Consider the following 26,093-nt stretch of genomic DNA (forward strand, 5'->3'; position numbering starts at 1 on the left):
GAGGATACTTTAGTCTTCATTCCTGTGCAGTGCTTGTTCTCAACTTTCCTTTTAGTTACACTGGAGTAAATCAATTCAGTGGTGTTATTCTGGATTTACACCAGTGAAAGTGAGAACAGAATTTGACCCATGTGTGGTTTGAATAGCTCTGATAGCTTAGTTTCTCCTTCTGTGTATCTTGTTGCTATGATGTCATAACCAGTACTATGACATCACTGTATGTTGAAATGGAAATGATTGTAGTGTGTAACAAGTTGAGGATTATGGACAGAGTTTCAGATAATGTAAATCAGCATAGCTCCATTGATTCTGGCTATGTATAAGCTGAGAATCTGGCCACATGACTTTACTGAAATGTTAAGGGCCCACTCCTTCAGTCCTTGTTCATGTGTGTCATCACATGAGTAAAGACTATTCACCGGAATAAGAGTGTGCAGGATCTGACCTGTGGGTGTCGTTCTTTGCAGTGCAGAGAGGTGCTAATGGGAAGTGCTCCGGAGTTTCTCAGTGTTTGTCAGGATCAAGTTTTAAGGAGCCAGAAATGCGGGATTGGACCTTAAAAAGGGAGGAGGAGTGGATGGGCTGTGAGAAATCACGCTGTAGTTGAATCATAAATGGCTTTGGTGAAAGATGCGGAAAGCCAGTGGATTTAAGTTCTTAGTCTGAAACTTGGCAGCTTTCTCCAACATGAAAGCTTCTCTTGAAAGAAATAACCAAATGGATTTAATAAAATATGTTTTAAAAACTATATACTCACTCTGAGATATTGTATACCAAGCTTCAGCCTGGAAGGATGCCTTCCAGCCAAAATATACACTCCTTGAAAATTGGTATTTGTTAGGGGAGCGCTGATGGAACTCTAATGATGGCCAAGATATACTTACCACCATCATCAGATCAGGAGTTTATCTGCTTGTTGACTTAGACACCAGTTTCTGCCAGTCTTGATATATGGAAATAAGCATTTAAACCATTTCCCAAATAACTTCTTTAATGCAAGGCTTGATCATGCTTGATGGTGAACATCATCCATTCAACTGATGGCAATGGGAGTCAAGGTTCATTCAGCACCTCTCAGGAGATTCTCGGTACTTTGCAGGATCAGTCTCTGAGTGATATTAAATCATGCAGTATTTTTACTTTGTGTGGTCCTGAGAAGAGGAAATAGGATGCATCATTAACAGAAGCTGGGTACACTTATGTGATCAATAGGAACAGGATTTTAGACCAGCGCTTTGCTTTATTATTGAGATGCCTTCTTTTTTCAGACTGCTCCTGTTGTTGGAGGTTTAATTGAAACAATTGACAATGTGATGGTGCACATGGCCTGCAATCTGGGAGGAAACCCGCTCGTTGTAACCGTTGAGGGCTCATCAACTGTAGCAGGTAGGATGGAACAGCAAGACTCAGAATATCTCTACACTGCAATAAAAACCCCACAGCACTGAATTTTAGAGCCTGGGTCAGTTGATCCTGGTGTGTGGGGCTTGGGCTGCGGGGCTAAAAATTTGCAGCATAGGTATTCGGGCTGGAACCTGGGCTCTGAGACCCACCTCTCTTGCAGGGTTTCAGAGCCCGGGCTCCTGCTCGAGCCTGAATGACTACACTGCAATGTTATAGCCCCACAGTGCAAGCCCTGAGAGCCTGTCAGCCAGGGCTTTGGAGCAGAGCCCGGAGCTGGAACACAGAGCAGTTCCGGAGCAGTGGAGCTGCAGGTTTTTGCCTGGAGCTGGAGCGGAGCCGGAGCACAGCTCCAAAGCCCTGCTGTCAGCTGACATTGGCCAGCTGTGGCCATGCTGCAGGCCTCTGATTGTACTATAGATCTATCTTCAGTTGCCTTCTAAACTGGCTGACTGTAATAACTACTTCTTCGCTGGCCGCTCCTAACTTGTCAGTGTGGGGAAGGAAGTTGAAATGGATTTTTTTTGTCTCTCTTTTAAACCAACAAATTGAATAAATTGCAGAAAGATGATTATACAGTTAGTTTAGAGAAAGGTAATCAGCTTGGCTCAACAATCTGGTTTCCTTTTACTATTGCCTTTTTGGGGGTGCTGGGTGGGTTGGGGGGAGAATGTGAATGCTCCTGTATATTATTTCTGGATTTAGTTTAGTGATATGTGAACAGTTAAAGTTCTGCTTAAACCTTTTTACACAAGCCTTTGAAGCTGTAAGTGTCTGAAAGCTACAAAATTTAAATTTGTGGACAAGAGAATGGAAGGGCAGGACAAACTTTCATCTATCTTACACCTATTGCAAGTTCTTCATGGAGTTGGCGGCTCTCTCATAATATATATATGTACAGCATCTACTGCAGTGGGGCCCTGATCTCAGTTGACCTTTAGGTGCTACAAAGAGCTGGACGAATAATTGATTTTTTTTCAGTTTGATGGAAATTCTGAAAAAATCAGAAAAATATTCAATTCAGGTTGAACTGAATTAGAATTTTTACAGAATTTTCAGTGAATCAGAAAAGTCTATTTCATGTCTGTTCCAGAACAGGGATTTGAGTCTGGGTCTCCCACATCCTGGTGAGTGCCCAAACCACTAGGCTAAAAGTTATAAGTGAGTGGTGGTAGGGGTGATGGCAGAAACACCACCACCATATCCTTATCCTCAACTTCCTGCCTGTTTTGTGAACGGCCAAAGCTATTAATGTCAAATTCACAAATAGTTGGGGGTTGACGAAAGCTGCATTTTTTTCATTGAATAAACTATTTGTCCAACACATTGCCCAGCTTTAGCTACAAATAATTGATTAGTTCTGGTATTCTTCCCTATTGCATTGTGAGCTACATAAGAAAAGAGAAGTCATGAATCACATGCAAATTGTCTCTTCTACCACACGGTCCTGGTCACTGACATTCTAAAATTGAGCAGTAAGATTCTAAAATAATGTCTTTAAAATGTCAGGGGGAAAAAAAGAGAGGTATCAATCAATTTTTCTTACCTCAGTGCCTCGTTAAGCTCAGTTTGTGCACACTGCCAAATGATCCACGGTATATTAGCACCTCATATACTACTTTTTCCACTCATAAAGAAGTCAGAACTTCTTGAAAGCAATTTTATTCTTGATGGGAGTGTGGGATTACTCTCTTCCCCCCACCCCCAAACAGTTGGGGTTTTACAGTCAAGATTTGCAGTAGCTATTAAAAGAGCAAACTCTAGTTCTATGGTCAAGTAGGTTGTAAACGTTATTGATTTTATCATATTTTTTGTTTTGGGTTATTGTACAGATTACTCTTTGGTCAAAATGCCTCCTCACACTTTGAATTTGTCTCACTACCGCTTCCCATCACAAGGACGGAGTTATATTTCTATCCCCAGTGAAGCTTTTCATAACAAAGGTAAGGGCAAGATTTGCAGGGAGGAGTAGAATGGTGGCACCTAATCCTGACAATCACTCACTCCAGAAATGCTCTTGCATGGGGACAAGGGATTTTGGTTAGCTCTGCATTTTCAGTACTGTTTTAATGTTACTTCCTCTTGTTTTTAAAAACGCGAGTAATACAGCTAGGTCATATATATTACAACTATTTAATCTTGGCACTATTTTACATCAAGGCAACTTCAATTCCTGGAGCTAATGTTTTCTCTTTCTAACCGCCAGAACTGGTGGTTTTCCAAGGAATTCTAATATCAAATCAACTACTTACCTCAGTAAAGTATAAACTTATTCTGCATAGCATCTTTTGTGCTAACAGTTTCCCAAAACACCTGGTGGAATGAAAGAGTAAAGTTACAGAGCTAAATAGCAGAAGAAAGAAAGAGACTGGAATACCTATACAATAGGTATTGGAGAAAAGGCGAGAAGGCAAAATTCAACTGCAGATCTGAGCTTGGATTTTAATAACCTCGAGGTTTGGGGTTGGAAAGAAGTGAGGATCTTTTTTTGGGCCAAACACAACATGTGGCCAAATTTTTTTTTTTTAAACAAGACTGACCAAAATTAGGTTCCTACGTCCAGCCTCCAGCTGTGCAAGCAGAGCAGTGGCCCAGCACTCCTCCCTTATCCACGAGCATCCTAACTTTTTAAAGCTCATTTTGAGGCAGCAGTGTGCAAAATCTTTTCTCCCTGCCCTCTCTCCTCTTACTTCAGGGACTGAAATTTCAGGTGCTTTGTTCAAATGGGACCACTTGCCAAGCCCCTTCCCTCTGTTTGTTTCCCACTTCCTCCGTCATGGCGGAGTAGAACAAATGGAGCAAGCTGAAGGTGTGTTACAACAGGACTTAATCCAAAACTCATTGAAGTCATTTTTCATTAATTTCTGTGGGGTTTGGATCAGGGCCTTAGCAATGAGACCGCTCAGCAGTTCCTCAGAAGGGGACCTCTGCCAGGATTGTTTCAGGGAAAAGGGCTCAGAGTCTGGGTGGCCTGTTGGGACCTTAGCAAACCTTGAACCATCTGGGATTCCTCCAGAGACTTTTCTGCAAGGGCAGGTTGGTCCTCTTCAATACAGTGTACAAAATTAGTTACTTTATATAGCACAGTAGTTACTGAAGTATTTCCGCACTACATGTGAGTTACCTGATTTATGATCACAGCTTTGTTTCCTTGCACTGGCAGGGAGCTCATGCTTGCAATTTCTCTGTGAGTTCTGCGAAGCTTGGATTATTGAGAGCACAACGCAACTTGAAATAACAAAAATACCACATGAAAGGACCTTTCCCCATACCACTCACAGCTTTTTCCACCATGTGGCATTTTCTTATGGGACATTGGATTCAGTCCAAACCATTGGACACAATAAACTGTACAACCTTTAATTTGCGTCTTCTAGGGAGTTAGAAACCATCTAAAATCTTATTAACAGCATTTTCAACTAATAGGCCACATTGCTAGGCTGTTCAAATGAGCTAGCCTTGAAAATGTATTATCCCACTTGAAGCAACTGACATTCTAAATACTTGGAACCCATCAGACCAAGACAATAAAGGACACTTGCATGGTTGACACTTGTAAAAGGGACATCTGTCTTTTCACTAAAGTGTTGGAGAAGCTGTAAATACTTCATATGCAGACAGCAAACAAATAATAGAAACAAAAACTACTCATCTATGTTTATGAACTTAAGATGCCAGTGAATGTTGCTAGTAGTCAAGTAGTCCTTCTGATTACTCTAATCATCCTGGATGCTCTGGTATGTCACATGGCCACTCTCAGCTGCCTTTTGTTCTGAGGTGACTTTATAAAGGATGAATGATTAATTTAATAGTTTAACTCTATACTTTCATGGTGAGTCGATGTCAGGCTTCCTTTCACTATCCTGATATCTGTTCCAAACATTGCACAGCAGACTGCAGATTTCTTTCTAATTTCTTTATGGGAGCAACTGGAATTCCCATTAAAGTAAAGGTGTGAAGGTTTGCAGAAGTCAGGATTCTAAATTAACATGGAGTTTCATACCTAGGTGAGGAAAGCGTCTCACTCAGGGCTGTCACACTGAAGTATAATCTCTCCTGTTGATTTTGTTCACAGCTTGGGTTACCATTGTGGGCCTTTTTTACCATAACATGCACCATTTCTTCCGGAACATCAACCCTATGGACACCAAGTAAGTATCCTACGCAGGGGCATCATTCAGAAAAGGCTGGGGGTGGGGAGGAGGGCAAAGTTGTGTCAACATGGCTCTTCTGCCTCCCTGCCGAGGCCGTGGCTGCTTGTGGGGGGCTAGTGAGTTGGGGTCCCATCCTGGAGGAGGGCAGGGAGGTGGTGGGGAGAAGGGTGGAGGCAGGCACGGGTGTGTGTCTCCTCTATGGCTGGCCTGAGGCAGGGACTGGGACCCAGCTCACTCTGTATTCAGCTCCAGCCCAGGCCACTGCTGCTGCTTCCTATCCAGCTGGTGGAGAGAGAGGGTGGCATAGCGAACGATCCCCCTGATCTTAGAACTGTCCATGCTGTAGTAGTGTTATGATGGCCTTAGTGGCATATTAAGCACAGATGGGCACAATTGTTCTTTACAACTGGTGTATCAGACATCATGGGCCTGGACACTGCTCCCCTTGTAGTTTAGCCATTGACTTTAGTCGTGGAATAAAGCCCTTTGTTAGACACGTGTTTCCTGCTGGGGATAAAACCTTTTCTTCGGTGATTTGTCTGTCTGTGTTCTAAACCTCTTCCGCTATAAACTTGGCTGATCCATCAGAAATGTATATTGCAGATTCATATATTTAATCCTTGAATTAATGCCTTATATGGAACTAAAATTATGTTTCTTTTCTGCTGTCTCAAAAAAAGGTGACGTTTGTTTGTATTTAAATAATGCAGCAGTATATAACCTCTCTCTCTCTCCCCCAAAAGTGCTATGAATTTTAGTCCCATAAACCTGTAAACTAATTTTGCAATAATAAATCAGACAATACCTCAAAAGCCTTTTTGTTTTATACACTGTGCCAATGAAATCATTAGCAGATAAGTTCAAATAAACTAGGAGCAATATACATCTCAGAAAGCCAGTTTCCTAGGGAATTTTGCAAGGCAGTGCTTGTCAATCATTACATTTGCCTTTTAGGCTGGTCATTTTTAAAATCTCTGCTGATTAGGGCAGTGATTCTGTCTTTCCCATGCCAGGACTCCCTGCTACAGCAGAAGAAAGTTTCAGGACTCCAGCTTCAGTCTATTTCAGGGACTTCTTCCTATCTAGCCATATGCCAGGGAGGGGAGATTGCAACCTGCTGAAACCACTTGAACACCCCTAAATTAGGACCACTTATGATCACGCTGAAGCAATGTTAAAATGATCACAGAAGAATTGTATGATTTCCTACTCAGCTTAATTTTATAAAAAATAACATGCACCCTTCTTGCTGCAAAAAATAAATTAAATAAAGGTAGTTTACTGGAGTGTGTGAAAGAATTATATCAGCAGCATGCAATACTTCTTACTGATATGAAGAAATAGAGGCAATAATTTGAGGGTTTAGCTTTTCAAGATGTATGTTCACTATAATTTATTAAGGGAAATAGACCATAATTTTAACCTCCCACATAGAGAGAGAGAGAGAATTAATGTAATCTTGACTCACAGGTCAAAGATTAGCAAGGATAAAGACAGTGTGTAAATACCTTCAGCCTACAATCACTGAGTTCCAAGGCATTTTCATGATTTCTTCATCATCAGTCTTGGGCTCTGATCCTGCACAGGGATCTGGCGCACAACAGGGCCAATTTTGCCATTTTTAAGAACATTGAGTAGTTCTATATTCCCATGTCTCAACTCCTGCAGAGAGAGAACATGACAATCCAGGACCCATTGTTACTCCCATTGAAGCATATAGAAGATTTGCCACTGATTTCAGTGGGAGAAGGATCAGCGCTGAACGCATAATTTTTAAGGAATGCTTGGTTTAAAAGTGGCCTCTAGGTTTCTAATATTAACCTGGGCTACCTGAAATATTTGCAGTGTATCTAGTATTACAGAATCATGTCTCTGGCATTCTAGATGGTTTGCCTGTCCAGAGGCCTGTTTTGAAACTTAATAATCCAAGGAATGCTGGCTTGGCAGTTTTCCTTTGTGGAACAAAGTATCAGATATCTGAGGAATGCTTGAAAAATAATAAGTGTGCAATTCTTTCTCCCTTGGTTTACTTTGGTGCGCTTTGCTATTGCACCTTTCTGGCTTAAGTCTCACCAAAATAATCTTTTCTAATGATGTTTTCCACAGAGTAGTTGTTTTAAAGACACACTTTAAGGATTCTTTAGCCTCAGACTACTTGGGCACCTATAATTTACAGTCTGTCTGGTTTCTTCTTCATGACAGAATTTCATTATCCTTGTGGCACATATCGACGTTTTTTTGCACTTTGTTGCCAGATGACTGTTCTATTTTCAGACCGTCTAACCAGAGCTCTCTGGAAGAGTCACTTTGGTTCTTTAAGAAGGGAATCAAAACCTAAAGAAGCTTTGAGCCTGACTTTGCTCTCAGTCCTACATTGGTGCAAATCTGGAGTAACCCATGGAAGTCAGACAGATTACAGGCTCTTCATCCTGTAACATACATTAGTATTAGACAGTGGTTCTGGGGAATGTGGCGTTATGGAGAGAAATGCCAGATTCTTATTTGTGTTTTAGTTTTTTTCACATGTATCCAGATTCATGAGAGTACTGCTCTGGGCCTTGTATTGCAGCATTACAAAATACTGAACTGAGTTAAATGATGGGATGTAATATGAGATGAACTAAAGCACTGGGTGTCAATATGTCTGAACACTGGGCAATTCAGCATACAAAAGTCCTGGATCCAAATATTCCCAGACTTTGAGAAGGCAAGCTCAAAATTCAGATACACATCTGGATCCAAACTTCACATTGTGAGCCCTTCTCTGAGTATAACTGTACATACTCTGAGGTGCAAATTCTGCCCTCTGTTGTATGCATGAAACTCCTACTGAGTGCAATGGGATCAGAAATAATCCCTAATGATGCTAATATCATTTAGAGGTTATAGAACAGAGTTAGATCATATGTCCTACAAATCTAGATGAGTTTCTGTCTCAGTCAACCCAGCTGTGCAATTTGATGACATCAGTTAATGTCTAAAATGAACTCTTCTTAGGGCTTGGCTACACTTGCGAGTTACATTGCATTAAAGCAGTCCTGGGCGCCCTAGCTCACTACCCGTCCACACTGGCAAGGCACGTAGAGCGCTCTGACTGATTTTATTTTTATATTTATATAAATTTTATATATATAATACAATCCAGCACAGAGAGAGACCAGTGGAGGAGGTAAGTAAGTTAAATGCTGAGCTGTGTAACTCAAAAAGAAATAAACTTGACTTAAATGTGTTCTGATCTTTGCTACACAGGGTCAGATCACCAGCTGTTGTAAATTGGCATAGTTTTATTGACTTCCATGGAGCTGTGCTGCTTTACATCAGCTGAGGGTCTGGCCTCCTCATTTTAAACTAAAAACCAGATTAATTCTTTGTTGTTACACTGAATTTGTAACTGGTTCAGAGGCAAGAGGCCACACTGATCCGTAGTGCAACTCCATTGATTTAACTTAAGTTAAACTAGGGATGAATTTGACCCAGCAGGTTTGCATTTTCAGCTCTTACTTTTCTTTAACAGGCAGAGACAGCATTTAATACACCGCTCACCAGACAGGGCTCCACCTCTGCAACTCAGCTAGGGTCCTTCAATTTGGACCTTCAGCCTATCCATGGAACTTGGCCCTAGCACATGGCCTAACTCACTGAATTCAGAGCAGCAGGCGCATATTGAAGGAGTAACTTTCTCCTGACCAAACTTAGATCAGCCCATAATAGTATGAACTACAAATGCTAAAATGCTCTTTTACCCACTTCCTGATATTTTTTGCTCTTCCTTTCCAAGGATCGCCGAGGCTGCTGCTTATAAAGGCTACATGATCTCTGCAATGAGCTATATTATTTCCCTGAAGGTGGAGCCACCACCAACCTTGTCTCATAATCTGTCAGGATCTCCTCTTATTACCATTCGGCTCACCCATAAATTGGTAAGTGAAAATGAAATTTCCGGTTTACCCTCTTACCATGACTGATTGTTCTGATCTTTTTGCATCTGTGGAGTTTTCTCTTCATTGATGATGTTGATATGGCTATGTTAGTGATGACTCAGCTGATATCTATGATTGCAAAATATGGTTTGCATTTTTCCCAACTGCCATATTTCAGGGACTGCATCTGTTCGTATAGTGCCACAAAAGACTGACTAGTGACCCCGTTGATGATAAGGTTAGGTAACAAGTATTGATTTGGATCCTTTGGGATATATTCTGTTTATGTATATATGTAACTTACAACAAGTGCCATATTCTATGAGTCACTGCATACTCATTGAGAAAGGGGTATCTTTGTTTGTTAATGATCCAGTGGGTTTGTTTGTTCGTTCTTTCTTTCGCAGTGGCAATGTAGAGCAGTTTGTTCTGAAGGCAGAGGAGTTAGTGTGAAAAATGCAGTGAGCTCTGACCTACTCAAGAAAGCACTGAATAATATTGTTATTAGAGAGAGGTGGAAAATGGGAAAAATGCGAAAATTTCCATTTTCCCACATTTTTCATTGAGGCTTCCTTTAAATGGACATTTTTCAGCCAGACATAAATATAAGTTTTCCCCTCCCCCAGTTGCTCTGTTGTAGGTGCATGGGGTTAGAGAGAAAAAGTCTAAGAGCATGAATCTGAAAGTTATTTTGTTGTTGTGTGTTTCTGAACAGAAAGTTCTGAATGATGTCCCCAGTGGCCTCTGAGAGACAGGCACTTCTGGGGTGAGGGCTCTGGCTGTTGGATTTAAAGAAATATGTCTTGCTTCATTCATTCAGATACCCTTGATACTTTAATATGACGATTCACAAACAGCCCATTAAATTGCCCTGCACTTTTTCTGTATTCCATTTGTCAGTCCTGGGGGAGAATCAAGATGCTAGTGCATGGATAGAATTGTTTCCTTTATCATTTGTTTCCTTTTCTGGTTTGACTGTTACACTCTGTATTCTGGGTTAACGGAGTTATCAATATCTAATCCAATATCTAATCCAATACACCGTTGTTTGCATGATAGTGAACTCTCATGTCAGTGATTATTTCAGGCAGAAGGAGCGAGCATACACATAAGACAGCGTTAGTGTACACATGTATATATTGGCAAGTAGCATTGAGGTGATAGGAGATACTTTACCAAAACCTCATTATGCACATGCATCTTTTTTGTATATGCAGTTTTCCTGAGCATGGCACTGACCTCTATTTTAAGGCTTATCTCCAATTGGCTGTACAGCTTTTTATTACAAGGATAGGTTAAACACTTTCGCACTGTGAGTCAGCTTCTGTAGCACAAAATTCATTGCTGGCCATTTGGATGCTGGGAACTGCTGGAATGAAAGGAGAACTGTTGGTTTGTACTTTGTGTAACACTGTGTTCGGGAATCTTTGTCACACGTGGGAATGAAGTCTCAGGATTTTTAGTGTCTTGTCTGTTTGGCAAATTATAGCAGCATGTTCAACTCTTTTGAGCTACAGGCCTCAACTCAGGCATGTGTCAATTTTGGAAGTTAGAGGACAGAGGGGGTTTCTTTTTATTGATGATAGAAACATGCCTCATCTGCCATTGGATAAAATAAGGAAGAAAGTTCCAGATCCAAAGGTGCTATAGTTAAAAGTTAAAGACTCTGAGAATTCAACTTTATGCCTTGATATCATATCTGGGAGTTGCTGAAAGGCTTTCATTGCTAAATCTTAGTACCAAGAGCGATGCATGAAGAATGAAAAGGTTTCTAAAATTCATCAGTAGAGCTGGGAGAAATTTTTCAGCCAAAACTTTTTTCAGCTGAGAAATGCAGATTCAGGTCAACTGAAACATTTTGTGAATATGGCTTGTATTCACCAAATAGTTTTGATTTAAAAAACAAACCAACTGAAAAAATCAAAATATTTAATTTTGAAAATTTTGAAATGCAGTGTTTTTGATTTTTTTGATTTTTTTTTTTTATTCAATTCAAAGTGCATTTTAGGTTTGAGTTTTACCATGATTTTATTTTTATTTTAAAAAACATACCCCAAAACGAAATCAAGCATTTCAAATGACTAAGCAATCATTTGTAAGCACCTAGATGTTAATAGGGTTTTAAGTAATAGCCAGCATGGATTTGTCAAAAACAAATCATGCCAAACCAACCTAATTTCCTCCTTTGACAGACTTAATGGCCTAGTGGATAGGAAGAAACAAGTAGATGTGATCTATTTTGGTTTCAGTAAGGCTTTTGATACAGTGCCACATGACACTCTCGTAAGCAAACTACAGAAATGTGGTCTGGATGAAATTACTATAAGGTGGGTACACAACTGGTTGAAAAAACATACTCAAAGAGTAGTTATCAATGGTTTGCTGTCAAACTGGGAGGGTGTATCTAGAGGAATCCTGCAGGGGTCAGTCCTGGTTCCACTACTATTTAATATTTTCACTGGAGTGCATAATGGAGTGGAGAGTAGAGTTATAAAATCTGTGGATGACACCAAGCTGGGAGAGGTTGCAGGCACTTTGGAGAACAGGATTAGAATTCAAAACAACCTTGACAAATTGGAGAACTGGTTTTAAATCAACAAGATGAAATTCAGTAAAGATAAGTGCAAAGTACTACACATAGGAAGGAAAAAAAAATCAAATGCCCAATTACAAAATGGGGAATAACTGGGTAGGTGGTAGTACTGCTGAAAAGGATTTGAGGGTTATAGTGGAACACAAATTGAATACGAGTCAACAGTGTGATGCAGTTGCAAAAAAGGCTAATGTCGTTCTGGGATGTATTAACAGAAGTGTTTGTATATAAGACGTGGGAGGTGATGTATCCTGCTCTACATGGCACTGGTGAGGCCTCAGCTGGAGTAGTGTGTCCAATTCTGGTCCCCACACTTTAGGAACGATGTGAACAAATTGGAGATATTCCAGAGGAGAGCAACAAAAATGATAAAAGGTTTAGAAAACCTGACTTATGAGGAAAGGTTAAAAAAACTGGGCATGTTCAGGGCCGGTGCAACCCATTAGGCGACCTAGGCGGTCGCCTAGGGCGCTAATGTTTGGGGGGCGGCGACTGTGGTGGCTGGATCTTCAGCCGCCCCGATCGTCAGCGCATTTCGGGGGCGGGACCTTCCGCCGCCGCCTCTGTCGGGGCCAGCATTTCGGGGGCGGGACCTTCTGCCTCCTAGGGCGGCAAAAAGGCTGGCAGCGCTCCTGGGCATGTTTAATCTTAAGAAAATTCAGTGAAGGACGTGATAACGGTCTTCAGATATGTTAAATATGTTATAAAGAAGACAGGGGTCAATTGTCCTCCATGTCCACTGAAGGTAGGACAAACAGTAATGGGCTTAATTGGTAGCAAGAGAGATTTAGGTTAGATATTAGGAAATACTTTGTAACTATAAGGGTAGTTAGTCTCTGGAACAGGCTTCCAAAGGAGGCTATGGAATCCCCATCACTGGTGGTTTTTAAAAAGCAGTTAGACAAACACCTGTCAGGGATGGTCTAGGTTTACTTGGTCCTGCCTCAGGATTTTATGATTGGACCCCAAACTAATTTTTTTCCAACTTCAATGAAAACATTGAAGCAAAAATTTGTTTTTCTGTGAACCCAAAATGATTGATTTTTATTTATTTATTTATTGTTCAGCCAACAAACTAAAAAATCAATTACTCACACAGGTCTAATTGTCGGTTTCATGGAGTACCCATGGAGGCAACTAGACTGATCTCTCGCTTGTCTCTTTTTGACAAGCTTATGAACAGAGATTTTCAGTGCATTACAGCTGGGAGAGATCAATCTGCTCCATTGGATTGTTTGGGATTGACTCTTAATAATACTATATCAAATTTACACAGTTTGCAAACAAAAAGTTGTTGGTTAGTTTTATCTGCCAGCACGGCAAATTTAATGAGGGATCAGAATCAAATTTAATGAGTGACCCCTGAATGGCTTCTAGCGGAGCTGTGAATGGCAGGTCAGGTATTCTCATGATGCATCATCTCTGAAGATGACTGTTGGGGAATATCAGTGTAGAAATATCCGGTCCTTTCCCCCCACCCCTCACGACTTCTTTAGATTTGAGGCAAGTATGAAAATGTTTACATATTTGTTGTAAACTGACCCATTCCCAATCCCAGACAATCCAATGGAGCATATGTGTCTGACCCTACTGTAATGCTTTTACCTTATTCAATCCATATGTTCTAAGTGTTACAAAATGCCTTTATACCATCATTTTCAAAATCTATCTGTTCATATGGTTGTTGAAAAAAGAGAGAGAGATCAGTCCAGTGGCCTCCATGGGTTTCAGTCTTGGCTTCCAAAGAGAATTTCTTATTATAGATTCAATGAAACCCAAAGGGAGACAGGGCTGGAAAGAATATAATAGTTTGGTTTGGGTGGGGTTCAGATTTGAAGTTCTGAGTAAATTTGAACACTGGGCACAGCCCAAACTGAGGAGAGATTATGCATGTCATTCCTCATTACCCCAACATCATACGTGATATTCCGAGCTCCAAAAACCGTAAAATAACAAAACCAGTTTCAAATACTCGCCCTCTGTGTGACCCTATCACTGCATATTCTGAAGTATAGCAACTGCTCTCATGCCTCTTGGTTTCTTTTAAGATAAGAGTATTACTTTTGCTGTAGTTCTCTTCAATATCTAAATTAGAACTGTCATGTCTAATTTGAATTAAGGTTGTCACCTATTAAGATTTGGACCTGAGTACTTTATTCTACTGGGGAAGGTCTGTATCTTGGATCTAAATGCAGGCGAGATAAAAGGAGAAGGGAGAAATAAGAAAATAGGGGAAGAAGAAGAGGTTAGAGGTGGAGGGAAGGGAAGGGATATTACCCATTTTTTTCACCAGTTTGGACCCTGTGTTTAAATTGACACCACTGCTATATTTGGCTCTTAACCGTTCCTGGAAATTTGGCCCTTAGTTTAGACTTCCCTGGAAGTTTTACTCTCCATCATGGCAATTAAAAACACTCTGTCAACATTCCAATCACACAAAGATGTCCTCCACATTTGTCCACCTGGTGAGAAAAGGACCTGGTCAGGAAGGTTTCTTCGCTTGAAATTTCTGGCCTTTATCTTCACATGGTAAACATTGTGGGAATTTGTCAAGAATGAGCAAAGAGAAAGCAGGGTGAACAGGTGACTCCTCTCTCTTCTCAAAAACTCTGGATCAAAATTTCTCATCTCCTAGCAGGGGTGTTGGAGCTAGGGATGCTTGGGGAGTGGCAGCACCCCCTGGCTTGAAATGGTTTCTATCATATACAGGGTTTACAGTTTTGCTCAATGGCTTTCAACACCCACACTATAAAAATTGTTCCAATGCCACTGCCTCCTAGCTGGCTAATATGGGAGGAAACATCTGATGCCAAGTGAATCAGGTGAATAAAATCCACCTGCTTTTCTAAGTTAGTTGAATTTTTTTTTCAGAAATTTCCAGCTGGAGAAAAATTTCCTAACTGGACAGTAAATCATGGGGTTTCTCTCCCCCTCTAGTGCTCTCCCCTGCTGATGGGTGTCCTATAGTACCTCTTGTTAACATTGCCTTCCCCCCACCATGTTCTGATGTCCCCCTCATTGCAATGAACAATGCTGACAACACAGCCCCAAAACAAAGACTAGTTTAATGCTGCATCCCACTCTCTCGCTTTGTTAATTACAGTATAGTGAAAATGGTTGCTTGCTCAGAAGACTAACAAAGCTGTGACACACAACCACTAGTTCTGTCCTTGAACCTCCAGGAAATTTCTAGTTAGGATGGTTTTTGAGCTTCTTTCACATTTGATATAACAGCAGCTCAAAACTAGCTAATCAGGTTCCCGAGAGCTTAGTTATGGGAACCTCTTGCAACTAAAATGATGTTTAACTCTGCTAGATATGACAATGAAGTTTTGTGCAAAAACATTTTGATCCTGTGAAGCTTGTGGTGAAATGGAAAGCAAACTTTTTCCTATCTTTGGACATGCATAGTTTTTCTTTCTCTTGTGGATGAGTTTCATTGTTTTGTTTTGGTTTTATTATAATAGTTGTGACTGGTGATCACATGGTAGGTCCTCCAGGGTCAAAGTAACCATGGAGAAATCTTACAAATCCAGGTGCAATAATGCAGAGCTTAACTATATGCACTGTTTTGTCTTGGATTTCCCCTTCACAGTATTAAATTCAGCTGAACCTGAGACTCAGGGTTAAATGACATGAACTACAATTGATTAAAAACCCATTGTGAACCAAACCCGGCAAGAATCACATAACTCTACTCAATGCCGCGCTCCCTTTAAGGCTTCCCTTAAAAACTCATCCAAACTTGGAGGAAATGTGTGGACACATGAAACTTTGCTACTTCTATAGTTCAAAGCGTGCTGCTGCTGCTTCCAGTGTGATAAATGCATAATTTTTTCACTCTGTGTGTGAATAAGTTTAAGGCCAACTTTCTAAGTTTTAGAGGCAGAAAAAAAACCTTGGGTACAAGTTTCAAAAGGAGTCCCAGAACAGTTTAAATCTTTTGTGGGCAAAGTATTGTAGTTTTGCAGGACAAGAGAGAAGATCTTTTTGTAACTTAATAACTGGGATTTCCAGCTGGATTTTAAAAGTTGCTTAGGATATCTGGATGGCCAGTTCCCATTCATTTCTAATGGGAGATGGGTTTCCAAACCCTTTAGGCAACTTTGATGTTCTCTGCCTTACTCTATGTATACAGAAATCAGGATCTATTGTTTCCCTCTTCTGATTGGTCCAGAATTGAGTTTTCATTATTTGACAGTGAAACTTTTTGCTTCCCTGGGCAGGGGAGCTGTGGCATCCCTAGAGTTTGGTTGCACACAAAATAAAATACATTCACATTGGAACTTTGTCCTGTTCTTTCAGTCTCAGGATGATTCAATATTGAAACAGCTCATTCTTAGGGGAAGTACTAGCTGCTTTGAACTTTTATCAGTGATGTCTGAAATCCAACTGGAAAAAGTGATCTATAGATTCAACAATCAATACAGTCTGTTTTTTAAAAAAGAGACTTTAACTGAAAATAGGGGATAGCTGACTAGTTTTGAGTGTATCCTCAAGGCCTGTTAAATGTACTCTACAGTGGAGAATTATAGGTTTGATTGTGCCTTTAGGCACAGTCTTGGGCAGAGGAAAGGTGTGTAAGTTGCAGCATCCCTGGGATAGCCTTGGATGTGACACAGAGACTCTCACTTGCTTCTTCCTTGTTCCCAGTACTAGTAATTTATTGTTGTCTATACCACTAATAAACTAGTGCCTGCCTCCACCCATGCACTAGCTCGGCTATTCTGGGCAGCAATTGAGGGGGTGGAGTGCAAACTCTGCCAACTCTCTGCCCACCTGGAGTGAACAGGTGAGTAGCTCCATGTGCTTGTACAGGCCTCCATCCAAGGTTCTTGTTCCCTCTTTCTACCCTGCCTGGATATGTAGCCTGACTCTCAATGTGGCCCATTTTCAGAACTAAATAACTGGATATTCAATGCTTCTCAAATTAAAACCAAACATCATCCAGTATGCTCTCTTGATGTGGTCTTTCTGGAATCTAAACTCCATATATTTGGTGGCTAGTATTTCTGTATACCTACTGATATTTTTTTTTGACCACTTGCAATTGATCTGGTATGATTCTAGAAGCTATACAAAGAAATTCAGTCTGTCACTTCTATGTAAATGGCAGAAAACATATGCTGCATAAAAGCAAGGCCGAATTGCCAGTGTTTAATGTGAAGAACAAATTTATTCATTTGCATGAATGAGAGTTTTACAGGAGTAAATTGGCTCAAAATGTAAAGGATTTTTGTGGTAGTAGTGCAATAGCTCGGTGGATCAGGTGACTGGTCATGGGATATGAATAGGAGGGACAATCTAGAGCAGTATTTCTCAGTCAGTCACTCACGACCTTAAGGGGGTTCACGAAAGGCAATCAGTGGGAACAGAAGGCATTGAAAATCTGGTTTAGTGGATGAAGCACTATACTGGGAGTTGGGAGGCCTGGGTTAAATTCCTAGCTCTGTTACAGGGTTCCTTTGTGATCTTGGGTAAATAACTTAATCTACCCTGTGCCTCAGTTCCTCATCTGTAAAACGGCGTTCAGACGAGTGTGTTGAGGATGAAATCTGTTGGTCATTGGGAGGTGCTCAAATACTATGGTGATGAGCGGAGGCCACTCTAGCTATAGGCAGACTAGGCAGCTGCTTTGGGAAGCAGATTTCTGAGAATGGCAGATTGGAGGGGTTGGCTGGGGATGAGGAGTAGCTGCCAGCTGGTGCTCTGAGGAGCAGGACGCGGTCCCCAGCCTTGCTGTTAGGGAAGTGCTCCGACCCACTCCCCAGCTGCTCGTCACCCCCCGGTGTGGGCAAGATCACAACTGCAACTGTGGCTCAGATGCTGGGTGGCTTGGGCTGGTCCTGGTAGCAACGCAAGGGCTGCCAGGACTTCGGCCATAAGTGCAGTGATCCACCAGGCTCCATGCCAGTGCCCAGCCTGTACCTACTGCTCCGTATCTGGCCCCCATAGACTCTGGTACCCAGGCCCTGCTCCAGCCGTTTGAACACCACCACATCTGGGCTGTAGAGGTGTTGCCACTGTGTGGATGAGGAGCTCATCTGGAAAGGTGAGGGGGTTTCTGGGGGCCAGGCGGGGGATGTAGGGTGCAGGGGGGCATGGCAAGGAGTGTGGGCTGGGCTGAGAGTCTGGAGGGCAGGGGCTGGGAGTTGGGGGGTCAGGTGTGATCAGTGAATTGAAAATTATTATTGACGTCAACATTTTCCTCACAGAAAACATGAAATTCAGTGAAAACTACATGTTCTAATGGGAAGATTTTTCAATAGAAAAATTTCAACCAGCTCTAATTAAAACATTTTAGGTTCAGCGTACATATGCAACTTCCTTTTTGCTTTTATTTTGGATAAGAGGACTTGCTTATATTCAATTTGAGACCATGATCATTTCTATTTAAAATACATAATAAAATCAGACTAGATGTGAAATGTTTGCAAGTGAATTCAATCAAGCTGCAATAGGAGATCTAGGCAATGGAGATATGTACTGGTTGTCTGCTCTGCCATTTGCCATGGGCTTCTATTTTTCTGCTTTTGATGTGAACTCACCAGAAAGCTAGGGACCACTGAGCAATGGATAGCTTTGAACTGACCCAAACACCTCTGCTTATCGTTTGATACAGAATCAAAATCCTGTGAGTAATCTTTGGAAGCAAAGAAATAGAGCAGCTAGAATTATAGTGACTGCTCACCCCTAGAGAGCGAGATCCATGGCAAAGCATTGTGGATAAAAGATGCAAGAGACTCTGCTGGACTGAGCTAGCTGATATACTTTTAACTCAATAAAAAGAGCACTTGCCTTGAAGAGAGCATGGCCCGGGGAATAGTATCTCCGCTGACTTTTCTGTGGAAATTAATTAGCATGCATGCCTGTTTTTAAGGAATGGATGAATGGATTGTGCTTTCTAATGATGCATATGTAAAGACAATGGGACAAATGCTGTTCTCATTTGCACTAGTGTAACATCAGTGGAATTACTCTGAATTTACCCAAGTAAAGGATTGTAGTGTGTCTCTTCAAGCTCTCAGGCTGTACCAACCGAGGGCTAGCTTCCACCGATCTTACTCCTGTTACATAGCACTTTGTTCCCGGAGTGGTCCCCTTGACTTCAATAGGGCAACTCATGGAATTAAGGTACAATTCAATATGGGCAAGAATATCAGAAGTCGGCTGCAAATAACTAAGTTAAAGGTCATTGCGGGTTTGTTTCTTTTAAGTATGCATCCTGTTTTAAAGGATAAAACCCAAGGCATTTTTATAACTCTGAGTAATCATAATGGTTAGAGCAAGGATATAAAAACTGGCTTTGAAACCTGTCGCATTCATTAAAATACTAGGTATCAGAGTAGCAGCCGTGTTAGTCTGTATCCGCAAAAAGAACATGAGTACTTGTGGCACCTTAGAGACTAACAAATTTATTAGCTGTATGTGTGTATATATATCTCCTCAATATATGTTCCATTCTATATGCATCCGAAGAAGTGGGCTGTAGTCCACGAAAGCTTATGCTCTAATAAATTTGTTAGTCTCTAAGGTGCCACAAGTACTCCTGTTCTTTTTATTAAAATACTACTTACTTTCTTGTAATGCTGAAAAACACATTTGAAGTGGCTGCCAATGACATTGTTATAGCTGCATGTTGGTTCTACAGCATGTTCCCCACATAACAGAAAAGTGGAGTAGAAAAATAAGGAGAAAAAGGTAGCATGAAAAACAGTTGTTCTCACTAAAGGTTCAACTGTGGGACTGGATTCTTTATTCCATTTACTCGGATTTGGATTCGTACTAATGCCCGTGAAGTCTGTGGGGTCACAGCCCTGTAAAACTGGGCTAAGAGAAAGGAGAATCAGGCCCACTGTATTTATTTTAGTGATACTGGAAAGGTTACTGAAAGGCTTTTATCCTTGCTTTCCAGTGGGTATAGGAAAAATGCCAGTCGCTGAGATGTATAAAAAGAGCAAGGAGGGAAATAAAATGCACCTATTTTAGGGTACAGTTACAGTAGTGAATAATCTTTGCAAGAAGTAGAGCCTTTTGAACTATGGCCGAATGGAATGATTAATATGCAAAAAGCAGACAATAATTAAAGCTTCCAAGTTTATTTGAAAATTGCACACACATTTCTGAGTTTTTTGGAAGTGGGTGTCTTTCTTTTTCTGTTTGAATGTAAGCATTTTCACATGAGAGAATGGAGGACAACGCAAAGCCAGTCTGCAGCAACTAGATAGGAGCACTGGAGATACTTAACTATAAAGTACTCATTCCCTCCTGTAGAAGAACTGGGCAAAATCCTGCTTCTACATTGAAGAGCTGTATAGGATACAGGGACAGGGGAATTGAATGGAGGGCAGGGGGTTGAATGGTGGGGAAGGGGGTCAAATGGCGGGCAGTGGGCATGCACAAAGAAGGGACCAGAGTCGTCTTGATGGTGCAGTGCAGGATGGCTTAGAGAGGTTATGGGGAAATGTGCTGCAAAACATACCTTACTGCAATAGGCACAAATTCTGGAGCGTGTACCGATGGTGGGGGGATCTAGATACACGTGCAGCCTGACAGACCATGCACTTTTCAGCCAGAGAGAATCAGTGGGTGCAATAGCTGGACCCTTTTCCTTTTCCTCAAAGGAGCCATATGTGGGTGTGTCTTGCTTTGCTGCTGTGGAGGTATGTTGGGGAGGGGAGGCTCCCTGTTCCTTCTCATCCCTCAACACTGCTGTGCGACACAAAGAGGAACAATGGTCCAGTATTCAGTGTGTGCAAACTTAGGAATTGGGAGACCTAGGGTCAATTCCCTGCTCTGACGCAGGCTTTCCGTGTGACCTTGGGCAAGTCACTTACTCTCTCTCTCTCTGCCTCAGTTCCGCATCTGTAAAATGGGGATAATAGCACTGCCCTGTGAGAATAAATATTAAACATTATTATTAAAGATTGTGAGATACCCAGATATTACGGTAAACGGAGGCCAGACAAGTACCATAGATAGATAAATGGAGCAGAATTTAGTCCATTGCATTAAGGCAGACACCACTGACGTGTATTACATTTCCTGCATACAGACTATAAGATATGACATTAGCTAGAGAGGATTTGCCTTGCATAATGCTCACGGACTGACAGCTGGATTCTTGAGGGAGGGTTATCAATTTTCGGCCAGCTTGATTAACAAGTGAAACTTTTTTTGATTGAATGTAGCTTTTTAAATAAACAGAAATTTTCATTAAAAATTGTCCATTTTCATCCAAAAAAATGGGGAAAAAAAATTCTTGGCCAGCTCTTGTTACCAGCACCAGGATCTCTATGGGCAAGATGTCTACAATGATTGTACTTACAGTAGTATTATATCAAATTGTTTTAATTGTCAGTGTTCTAATATCAAAGACTGTTTCTTGTGTGCTGAACACTGCCCTGAAACCAGTGTTCCATTATAACCTTTTTCATGCTCTTTACTTTTTCTCTCATGGAAGTATTTGAATTAGCAGGCTCAGGCATGGGTCAACTGTTTGGGATGAAATAATGTCCAAACCTTTTCCCAGAACTCAAATTGAACTTTCTCTGAACTCACAAATGTGAGTAACTTAAAAAATATATTCCCACCTCCCATCCTCTCATTCTCACTCATTTTGGGGCATCTGAGTCCCATTCAGGACTGGTAGCTGGCAAACCAGAGTTCTGTGCCTGGCACAGCCATTATCTCACTGTACCATCTTGGGCAAGTCACTTCACTGCTCCATGCCTCAGTTTCCCTATCTGTGAAATGGAGAACATGATACTTATCCACTTTCATAAGACGATTTAATAGCTGTTTGTGAAAAGCATTTCTTATAAGAGACATGCCTGTCATGCAGAGTTTGGGGCTATTTAAATCTGTGGGGTTTTGCTGAGCCCTGTCTCTGTTTCTGACAGCACTGTGTCATCTAAACACTAAACGTAAGGGGTTCTCTTTTAGTGATCTTCCTTTCACTCCCACTGCTTCAAACAAGATTCATGGGGGAATAGAGACTGGAAATAAATGTTTTGCTAATCTTGGCTTGCGTCACCAGACACACTCATGCTGTTCTGTTACAGTTCTATTATTTAGCTCCTTCACTGCTGGTGAGCTTTTGAGTTCCTTTAAAAAAATTTAATTTATTCTACTGAATCAGTGTGGTTTTTTTCATTGCACAGAGCCTGCCAGTCAAAATACACCCACACAAGAAGCTAGCTGAGCTTTCTCCATATATACAGAATTTTTTTCCCTTTTGCGGAGCAAATCTTCGTCATCTGACAAACTAACAAGCAGGGGCTGTTGTGCCAGAAAACAATGTTCATTGATTCCATCAGCTCTGGCAGTTAGTACAGTCTGTAAATGTAGAATATTTAATGCAAAACTGGATTTTCCTCTAAATTTTTCAACAGCATAATATTATAACTGTCTGATGAGTCAAGATACTGGTGGAATTGAGGTTATATTTCCAAAGAGGTTGTTGTTTTAAGGATAGGTCTACAAAACAAAGGAAAACCTATGGCTGGCCTCCCATCCCACAGGTTCTAGAGTTTGGGTTCCAGCCCAAGCCTGGAAGTCTACACAGCAATGAAACAGCCCTGCCGCCCGAGTCCTGCGAGCCTGAGTTGGCAGGCATGGGCCAGCCACGGGTTTTTCTTTGCTGTGTAGACAGACCCTAAAGAGGTTAATTTAGAAACCTGAACATTTCCTGGCCATCAAGGAAAATATATACAATTGAGAGCAAGGATGATATAGGGAAATAAACTGCAAGATCCGCTGGTTTGCATCTAGCCAAGGTTGGTTATGACTGGTTATGATCACCTGATGACTTGTTTGTGGCTTATGTGACTTGAGTTGGTGGTCCTAGGGGACTGATGCCCACAACAAACCCGCCACTGCAACTACTATGAATTGACACACGTTGGCAATCTTAGTAGAAAGTCCAGGGCCAGTTTCTCAGCTGGTGTTGAGCATCACGTCCATTTGTGTAAGGTTATCCATTGACTTCAATAGCGCTATGGTGACACATTCCGTTCTGGCCCTAAATATTGAATGGACATAGAGTAGAAGGGTGGGGGCAGATGATAATCCTTTAGGCTTTGCAAAACTACTAGGATTGTTTGGAAAAGCTTTGGAATGCCCATAACATTTTTGAATGAAGCATTTTCCACCTCAATTCAAACAATTTTTTTCATTTAAAGAAAAAAACATTTTTCTTAATGAGTGGAAGCCCATGCTATGAAAGCAACTCAGAAAACCTTGTTGTGCAAGCAATTCTTGGGATGGCCAGCCGAATGAAATAAAAAGAAGTATACAGCTGCCATAACTTTCATTTTATTCAGGATTGATGTGCCCAACTCATGCGGCTCCGCCACCTTTAAATGTCATCATGCGATGACTCAGTAGTGTCACCTGTCTATCCCACTGTCATAGAATCATAGAACCATATAGTTAGAAGGCATTGCAAGGGTCATCTAGTCTAACCCCCTGCCAAGATACAGGATTTCTTGTATCTAAATACAGATGGCTATCCAGACTCTCTTTGAAAACCTCCAGTGGAAGGAGTTTCCACAAATTCCCTAGGCAATTTGTTCCATTGTCCTACTGTTCTTACAGTTAAGAAGATTTTCCTGAGATTTAATCTAAATCTGCTATGCTGTAGTTTGAACCCATTGCCTCTTGTCCTGCCCTCTGTGGGCAAGAGAGAATAATTTTCTCCATCTTTTTTATGGCAGCCTTTCAAGTATTTGAAGACCCCTATCATGCCCTCCCTTAATCTCCTCATTTCCAAACTAAACCTACACAGATCCTTCAGCCTTGCTCATATGGCTTGTGTTCCATCTCTTTAATCATCTTTGTTGCTCATCTCTGGATCCTTTCCAGTTTCTATACATCCTTTCTATACAGCGGTGATCAAAATTGGACACAGTATTCCAGCTGAGGCCTAACCAGTGCTGAGGAGAGCAGTACTATCCTCTCCCATGACTTGCATGCTATGCCTCTGTTAATGCAACCCAAAATTGCATTTGCTTTTTTTTGCAACAGCATCGCATTGTTGACTCATGCAGAGTTTGTGATCCACCACTGCTCCCAAATCCTTCTCGGCAGTGCTGCTTCCAAGCCACTTATCCCCCATTCTGTATTTGTGCATTTGGTTTTTCTTCCCTAAGCGTAGCACCTTACATTTGTCTTTGATTAATTCAATTTTGTTGTCTATAGCCCAGTTCTCCATTTTATCAAGATCCTTTTGAATTTTAGCTCTATCCTCCAAAATGTTTGCAATCCCCCTAGCTTTGTGTCATCTGCAAATTTGATCAGTACGCTCTCTATTCCTACATCCAGGTCATTAATAAAGATGTTAAATAACACCAGACCCGGAACAGATTCCTTGAGACCTCCTGACATCATTCCATTAATAATTACTCTTTCTGTGTGGTTGTGTAACCAATTATGTATCCACTTAATGGTAGTTTTACCATTCTGTTACCAGCTCAACTTCTCCACTGAGCAGCAGACCCACACACCTGATCTTTCTTTTTTGTCTGACGTATTTGTAGAACTCCTTGCCAAAGGCAAACTGAATTTGAATCACAAAATTTGAGAGCTATCCTAAATTTGGAATCATTGATTTTTGAGCGAGTTCTAAGTTTGGCCAAAAGATTTCTCTCTGTTGGAAACAGAACAACCTTTTTCAACCTCTAGTGTTGGTCTCTCCCAGTTAGAGGTATTACATATTGGCACGGTTGCATGAAAAAACTGGTACTGTCACTGGCTCTCTTATCAATAAAGGACTTGAGTCTCTGTGACTGTCAACCTGGGACCTTTCACCAGCACTAAAAAAGTATAAAGTGTGTAAAGTAAACTACATTTGGTAATGGTGCTGTAATTATACCATCCCAGAGAAACTTCATGCAGGATTCCTGGCCAAATCAAAATAAAATGGAAAACAATTTGTACATAAATTGCACAAGAGCTCATGCTAATTCTCATGGTAGCTGATAATTTCTGCAGTCATTGTGAGGCGTCAGTGTATGAATAGCAGAAGGGATTGGTAAAGTTTAGGAGATATATTACTAGGCAGGCCATAAAGCAGGGTAAATCTTGAGGCCCTGACGTAAGACATGATTCTCCTCTCCCTTACATTGATGTAAATTGGGTACAGTTCTGTTGAGTTTCAGTGGAGTTTCCCGGGTGTAAGAGGGAGGAGAATTATATCCTCTGTATTTTATTCAGTGCTTACTGAAGCAAAATCCCATTGACTTCATCGTAAAGGCTAATTAAAAATGAGTAAGAACATCAGAGTCTGGCAGAGTGTTCTTCAAAACCCTCTACATTAGTTTTCAGTCTTTCTTCTAGTCTGCTAATGGTGCCCCTTTAAAGAGAGTTACTTTTTTACAGTGGGTTGCAGTACTTGTTATAAAATAAACTTGTTTGTTCACCTGCAAAGATGCTTCTAATCGATGCCATTTGAGGGGGGAAACAAAGTGGACGTAGATGGCATGCCATACTATAAAATCTACTATCCAGGAACAACTAAATGAGAAACATCAAGATCAAACAATTATTTTTAGGGATGGCCACTGCTCTCAACGCATGGCAAAACTGATGTTAAAATAATCAGCTCTGTCCGCTTCAATGTATATGGCACCACATGAAGGCTGGTAGCAGTTTGAAGTCAAAGAAGATTTAATCTTAACCCCCTGCTACCAATATGTCCAGTTTTTTGTGTGTCTGAATCAGCAATCCATTTTATAAAATGATCAGCATCAAGAAAACCCTGATCCTGGCAAGAAGATGCTGTTCACAGCAGGAGCGATCAGAGAAAAGCAACATTTCACTTACCTGATCCAAGAAATTACAGCAGATGGTAGAAATTCACAAGAGATGAATGTCAGGAATGAAAACACACGTGGTGTGTCTACCAGAAGAGTTCACACAGTGCAGTTCTATTCCAGAACTACACTGAAATTATGCGACTTCTATATGGCGATGAGACATTAAGCCAGATCTTTGGCTCGACTAAGGCCATTCTGTGCCACCAGA

At 41.1% G+C, this 26,093-nt stretch overlaps 1 protein-coding gene across 2 annotated transcripts in view; it reads left to right on the forward strand.

The window, feature by feature from the left end:
- Positions 1-26,093, forward strand: part of ADGRD1 (adhesion G protein-coupled receptor D1) — a 245,556-nt gene that overhangs the window by 34,285 nt on the left and 185,178 nt on the right. For both annotated transcript variants that reach the window (XM_034791144.1, XM_034791146.1), the window contains 4 exons: positions 1,269-1,386; positions 3,234-3,344; positions 5,477-5,552; positions 9,334-9,475. In XM_034791144.1, the coding sequence (XP_034647035.1) occupies positions 1,269-1,386; positions 3,234-3,344; positions 5,477-5,552; positions 9,334-9,475 (447 nt within the window). The remainder of the gene's footprint in view (positions 1-1,268; positions 1,387-3,233; positions 3,345-5,476; positions 5,553-9,333; positions 9,476-26,093) is intronic.

The sequence above is a fragment of the Trachemys scripta genome, chromosome 15 (genome assembly GCF_013100865.1).
Source record: "Trachemys scripta elegans isolate TJP31775 chromosome 15, CAS_Tse_1.0, whole genome shotgun sequence".
NCBI lineage: Eukaryota > Metazoa > Chordata > Testudines > Emydidae > Trachemys > Trachemys scripta.